Raw genomic sequence first — 7227 nt, 5'->3', positions numbered from 1 at the left:
TACAGTTTGGTTGACATAGCTATAGTAGTTTTCGAGATAGGTACAAAAAAGTTAGTAAGGGCGGGGCCACGCCCACTTTTCCAAAAAAATTACGTCCAAATATGCCCCTCCCTAATGCGATCCTTTGTGTTAAATTTAATTTTAATATCTTTGTTTATGGCTTAGTTATGACACTTTTAGGTTTTCGGTTTCCGCCATTTTGTGGGCGTGGCAGTGGGCCGATTTTGCCCATCTTCGAACATAACCTTCTTATGGAGCCAAGAAATACGTGTGCAGTGAATCATTTAAAATAGATATGGGACAGAATAAATGACATAAATTCTACTGGACAGTTATGCTCAACACCAAATTCGGGCTCACATCAATCTGTGGACCATTTTTTTTTTTTTTTTTTTGTTTTGATGAAGAAGATGAATTGTTAAACGCTTACTTAGAGCAAGGGATCCTAACGGAAGTCAGTAGTACATTCGACGTCTACTCAAAGATCGACAATCTTCAATTTCCTTTCCAAAGAATCGATACAGACGATACTCACATTTTGGAGTTATGACCAGGAGTTATATGCACTATGTTTGCTTTGCTGTACCACCAACTCAGGTACATATATAGAAATGTTTTAGTAAACTAATGTTCACAGTTTCATATATACAAATGTTTTCTAACAGGTGACGATTAAACGAGCATTTTCGACGTTAAACCCTGTACTTACTGATTACCGAAATCGACTAAGTCAGGAAGTACTAGAGAATATACTGCTGGTTAAATTGAATCCAAGCTTTCTGGACTCAGCGATTGATAACTTATCTCCTTTTCAAGATGACGAAGATTTTGAAAGTTTATTTTGAATAATATTGTATTTTGCGAAAAAAATCAATTAAAAAAAATAAAAAATTGTCAAACCGTTTAATTTATTAGAATACAGGAGGAGCAACAAACAGCATAAGCAGCAAAGTAAATCTCGACAGCAGTCGCGACTGTGACATGCAGCGACTTGCAGAATCGAAAGCAGCAGCAAAGCAAAATCAAAAATTTTCAAACGGCGGCTGCTGTTGCTGGCGACTTGCAGAAGTCGAGCAGTTGCTGGTGCTTCGACTTGCGTTGCTTAGCGAAAGCAGCAGCAAAGCAAAATCAAAACTTTTTACACCGCGTCTGCTGCTGCTGATTCGCTTTTCGTCGGCGATCGTTTTCTGCTTTTGCTTTAACTGTGACTTCTGTTTTTTTAGAAGCAGAAGCAGAAGCAAAATCACATGAAATGAAACTTGCTGAAGTTTTTTAAACACTGATCAGGAATAATATGTATATTTACGATTCAACTGCCGGACAATAGTTTACAACGTAGAATATTAAAAAAATACCACTCGCTAACTTCTCCTTTCGATTCAATTAATGTTAATTTTTTTTTTTGTTGGTTTCTGTTTTTTTACAAGGTGCGTTCCTAGGTAAACGGACTTTTTGAATCTAGCGCCCCCAGGTGGCACCATCTGTATATGTCGTCGACTCTGCTATCTTCATCGATTGTCCAATGAAAATTTATAACATTTCATTGATTGGTAGTGAAGTTATTGTGTTTTAAGTGTCAGTATGTTTGTGTTATCGGTGCGAAAATGGACTTCGAACAAAGTAAAACTTTTACCGAAACGTTTCAATTAATGAAATATGTATATAGCGATAATTGTCTATCTCGTGGCAGAGTGCATGGGTGGTTTCAACGTTTTTAAAGTGGTCGTGAAGACATAAATGACGATCAACATGTGGGACAATCAAAATCCGTGATCACCGAAAATTCCATCGAAACTGTGCGTGAATTCAAAAATCAGGCGAAATCATCATTGAAATTCGTGGAAGTGGAATTGAACATCTCCAAAACATCGATTTATCGCATTTCGACCAAAAATTGCTCAGAATCCAACATTCAAAGAACATCATTGTGACCGATTATTTGTCCAAAAATCATATTTTAACCATTAACCCCTCACCGTATTCACCTGATATGCCACCGTGCGACTTCCTTCTTTTCGAAAAAATGCATTTTCCCATCAAAGGAAAGCGTTATGCAGACGTAGAGGTCATTGAAAAGGCTTGCACCGGCATACTGGCGGCCATACCGGCCAACAAGCTAAAACACTCGTTCGACATGCTTTTGGCAGAAGTAGACTATTTTGAATAAAATAAATTGGTATTGTAGAAAAAACTATTTGTTCTGTTTTTTTTATGTCATGTCACTTAGGAACGCACCTTGTATTTACGTAATGTCGTACTACCATAACTCATCCTCATTGTTATGGTGGTAACTTCCTACTAGTAACTCCAGCAGGTTAAACTCCTATTTACCCAGAATCGACACCGACATATCAAGTACGCAACGAGTCCCCGCATGACTCTAACCACCTCTTTGCATGCCCAGCTAACCCAACACATCTGGCACACCTCTCTCAATGGTCTCACCCCGTCGAAACAGCACTCTTCCTGGGCCTACCACTGGATGGACTGGATAACAACTTATCTTAACCTTACCATCCTAACAGACACAACAACAACACAATATGTATGAGATATATATAACTGAAATTAAGGGATAATCCTTCCCTTATAATGGTAATGGTCTGTGTGTCAGAAATTAGTTTAATCGGACCAATTCTTCCCAGCCCCCATACCTAATATAAAGATTTTCGAAGTTCCGGGTGACTTTGTACCGCATATATCGGCCAATATGTGATCCCAATCCCAATGAAAACATGAGAGCGTATTCTATTCATAACAGTGTATCTTTGTGGGTAAGGTAGATAAATTTAAGCGAAAACTTGGCCTAGCCCCTATATAATCATGTACACGAATCGAACCATTTGTGTTAAAAACGACGATAGAGAACAACTTTGAATCACTAGCGGTTAGCTTATACATGATTTGTTTATGAACGTTCGCATTGGCAGAAAATACCCGAAATGATGCATACTCATGCTTCAATGATTAAAATAATCGACAACTTTCGGTTTGTATATCATCCCTTAAACACTGATTTACTCGTGCACTTCTGTTCTATTTCAATTGCATGTTATATGCATAATTGAAATTTCATCGAGTACATACATACAAAAATTTTGTTGTTGTTTGCTGTATTCGTAGATTTACATCGGATCAAACAATCGTAGCAAAGCTATGAACTGACATGATACGATTTAAGCCGAAGCCATCCATACCGTTTACTCAATCGTGATCATTGTATAAACGTACAAGTAAGAAATCCTGTCATCTTCACCCATACACACACAGGCGAAAGCTTATAGAATGAAAGAAATTACATTAAGGATGCAATAGAATGAGGGAAGACTCAGAGCAGAAGCCCAGGCAGTTCGTGCTATCCAATTTATTATTTTAAGTACGTTTTTGATAAATTTTCAAATGTATTTCGATTATTAAAATTCATAAGGATTAAATTTACCTAGTTTTGATTAAAATTTTATTTATTGTATCAAAATATTTGTAAATCTTTCCATTTTATTAAAAATATTTGAAGAATATATATATTTTTGTTTAAATTATTACAAATAGTTTTGTTTAGTATTGAATATATTATATGGGAGAAAATAGACCTCCGGTAAAACCTAATACCCAAAAAATATCGGTAACGCGCCTATATTGCAACATCCTTATTATTTTTAAGTCCTTTTATTTCGATCAGGTGATCTTAGCTGTTGACGACCGAATGATTCTTTTGTTACTTATATATTTCTACAATTATCGTGATTGCCGAAGAACAGATTGTTCATGTTGCATCAAATCAGTTGACGCTGGCGGGTACTCGAATTGATCAACAATATTGTCTATGATGAACTGAATTGATTTGATTATGTTTTTGGCACAAGTGTTTGTTCTAATTTAATCATACACGTTGCAGCTCTCTGACGCCTATATATAAGTTTTGGTGTTTAGAAAGGTTCATTTTTGTAAATTAATATCACTTCTCACAAATTTAATAAAACATCAGTTTCTACTTATTAGAAGCTTCGTTAACAATAAACTCGATATTAAAAACAGAAGTCATTCTGATCAAATAAGAGTTCCAGAAACTGAAGCTAAAGTTGAGCTAGAAAGTATTTTGGACCTCACTGCATCGCGAATTTTAGTGTTGCAAAGTGATGTAACTAATGATCTTAATGAGTCCTCTAATTACCTGACATTAATAGAAAATGAGGATTTGATGTAAGTTTGTGGCAGAGCGAACAAGCAGACATATAAAAATAATAATTTGGAAGACAGTAACTTATTTGTCATGTCATATGTTCCTCTACAACTGTAAGTAAAATCGCAAAATGATGAAAAGCACTAAAAACTAATTTGGAAAACCACCACAACATAGTTCAGCGAATAAAAATACAGAGACTCCATTGGCTAGGTCATGCCGTCCGAATGGACGAAAACAATCCAGCTCTGAAAGTTTTCGACGCAGTACCCGCCTGGGGAAGCAGTGGAAGACCCCCACTCCTTTGGGAAAGCAAGGTGGAGAAGGATCTGACTTCGCTTAGAATTTCCAATTGGCGAAACAAATCATTAGATTCATCAGAAGAGTGCTTTGGAGCGGTTTATTTTAATATAATTGTTTACTACCTATTATGGCTTTACAAAACTTAGGCACAAATTTCACTTTTATTTAGAGAGTGGAAGTATTTTTGCCCGCTGATTCCATACAAGACCGAACGCAGTGAGAGTATCCCAAACAATTTTAAAAAACCGTGGACATACAACAAACGTGTAACGAAACGTAACGAGTGCTTAAAACCACTTAAACATTTCAAACAAATTTTTAAATTTCAGCAGAGCGGCTCACTGTGGCTGTGCAATTGGTAATTATTTTAGAGAACTATTGAAAAAATCTAAAAAAAAATAAAAAATTACCTTGGTCGCTGCAACACCGGGGTGTCTTTAGTTCCTTCGCGGATAACTCGTTGTGCGATGGCTGCAACTACAAATTTTCTTAACCAGAACTTCCACTAATCGTACATACCCATTTGAACCCCTATTTGAGGAATGTTATTCTAAATTCTAGCCGGGATATCTTTTATACCGCTAAAACAACCATAGATTGCCGATTTTTGTATATGTATATGATTAACTTTAAAATATTAACATGTATTTTTTCTAGTACGTAATTTTAATGTTCGTATAATATTTTATTTAAAACCTTACCTCCGGTGCTATTTCTGGCAGAACGTCTACGCTGATCTGTGGCGCATATTGTTTCAGGTTCTTCACTATCCAAGCTAGATAAACTAATGCTCTTATTTGTAATATTAAGATCATCAATGGTTGTCCAAGATCTACGACGTTCATTTATAGGAATATATTGCTGTTGCCGAGGCATCCATCTAACATACTGTCCAAGAGCCTGTGTTGCATTAGTGCTATTTACTGATTTTAGGTCAGGCAAAGATGCGCTTAGAATAGCCGAATGAACTGGCCAAAAACTATTAAAACCATCATGCATGCGGGCACTGCTATTTTTCATTTGTACCACAGTCTCTCTTATACTTTGAAGTTGTGTTAGCGTGTCCTCGAAAATATTATTAAATTTTGTTATTGATGCCGGACTGTGCGGCGTTACATTTATTGTAGGAATCATGTTATTATTACAAGAATTACTTGCGGACAAAACTGGTGCAGTGTCTATAATAGGAATGCAGTAATTTTGACTCTCAGAAGAGGGACGCTGTGGATTAGTTACATGTTGTGCTTTAGTATTTTTCAATTGGATTTGTACATTCAGTTCAGATACAGAATGTTTGAGATCAGTATTGCATGCAGGATTATAATTTAGAAAATCAGTAACTGCATCATTATCACTGTCATTGCCAACCGCTGCCATTATAAAATACAGCTAATCTCTTTTAAATAAAATGTATCCTTTTCTCACCTTGAAAAGAATAAAAGAACACATAATAAAAAGATACAAAGTAACCATATATATACATATACTTACTTTTTTAGAATCTGATAAACGTTGATACGTACACGAAACTCAGACATTCAAAATTAGTGCGTAGAAATCAAACACAATATTTTCAATCTTCAATAACATTTTCGAATTTACATGCCTTTCGCATAATTTATATTTTATACAGAGACCAAACTTTTCTCCATGAAAACAAACACACGAACAAAACTTTATATTTTTTGCTTTACTCTCTTTTTCGCACAATGACAAGTGGTAGACAGTGATGCCAGTGTGTAAGAAACAGATGTGACCCATAAATTTAAGGCCTCGCTTATAATATTTTTGCCAAATGTGTTTACTCAAATCGTTTAAATTCAATATATGTACTTACCATGCGATTCTGTCCTGTAATACAGTCATAAGCCTCTAAATTTGACAATTTTCGAACAATTTAAGTGGTTATTTCACTACTTTATGCACATTTTTCGCTTCAAATTCATTTAATTATACTGTAAACATTTTAACAAATTCATAATTTGCACTTTTTGTAAATTTTTCTTAAAAATTAAATAAAGAAAAAAGGGGAATATTTAGTATCGCGCCGGTTAAATATCGTTTATGGAGAAAAACAGGGTCGGGCTATCCCCACTCCCGACCCCTTATTGGAAAGAGGAAGGATCGAACTTTTTAATAAACCCTCCCTCGCCCCCTAGATCCCCTATGGACCTGTAGGGAGGCCTTTGAAAATGACCAAAAATCAGTGTTTTTGCTCATTTTTCCATACAAACTGAAACTAATGCAACCCAGCCAACATTTTGGTATGGACAGGAAATCAATATAAAGAAAGCCAAAATGTTTCAGTGCAATGTATATACGTATATAACTGCATCCATCCTTCGGCCGCGCTTCAGAAAAGTAACCCTGGTCGATCCAACACCGGGGTGTTCAGGGTTCTTTCGCGTGGAACTCCTTTCTGTACTGGCGGCCTTCGGCCGCGCTTTAAAAAAATAACCCTGGCCGGTCCACCACCGGCTACGCCATCCACAGTATTTTTGCGTTGAACACCTTTTCCTCCACAGTATTTTAGCATTTCATTCCTTTCCGTACTAGCGGCCTTCGGCCGCGCTTTAAAAAAATAACCCTGGCCGATCCAACACCGACTACGCAATCTACAGTATTTTAGTATTGAACACCTTTTCGCGTTCACTTCATACATTTATTGCTAAGTGGGTTTAATTTATTCCCTTTTGTTCGTGCTTTCTCGGTAATTTGACAGTTCAAATTAGGCAGTCATTTTG

At 36.2% G+C, this 7227-nt stretch overlaps 1 protein-coding gene across 1 annotated transcript in view; it reads right to left on the bottom strand.

Annotated features, from left to right (window-relative positions):
* LOC108971713 (rho guanine nucleotide exchange factor 18) overlaps window positions 1-6156 on the bottom strand; it is a 15707-nt gene extending 9551 nt beyond the window's left edge. Inside the window, exons 1-2 of the mRNA XM_018937962.1 lie at window positions 5975-6156; window positions 5185-5908 (exon numbers count right to left, since the gene is read on the bottom strand). Coding sequence (XP_018793507.1) covers window positions 5185-5860 — 676 coding nt within the window. The 5' untranslated portion in view covers window positions 5861-5908; window positions 5975-6156. The remainder of the gene's footprint in view (window positions 1-5184; window positions 5909-5974) is intronic.
* Window positions 6157-7227: the final 1071 nt, after the last annotated feature.

The sequence above is a fragment of the Bactrocera latifrons genome, unplaced genomic scaffold (genome assembly GCF_001853355.1).
Source record: "Bactrocera latifrons isolate USDA-ARS-PBARC rearing strain unplaced genomic scaffold, ASM185335v1 scaffold_355, whole genome shotgun sequence".
Classification (NCBI taxonomy): Eukaryota; Metazoa; Arthropoda; class Insecta; order Diptera; family Tephritidae; genus Bactrocera; species Bactrocera latifrons.
Note: the sequence above shows the minus strand (reverse complement) of the source record. Positions and strands in the feature narration are given on the sequence as shown.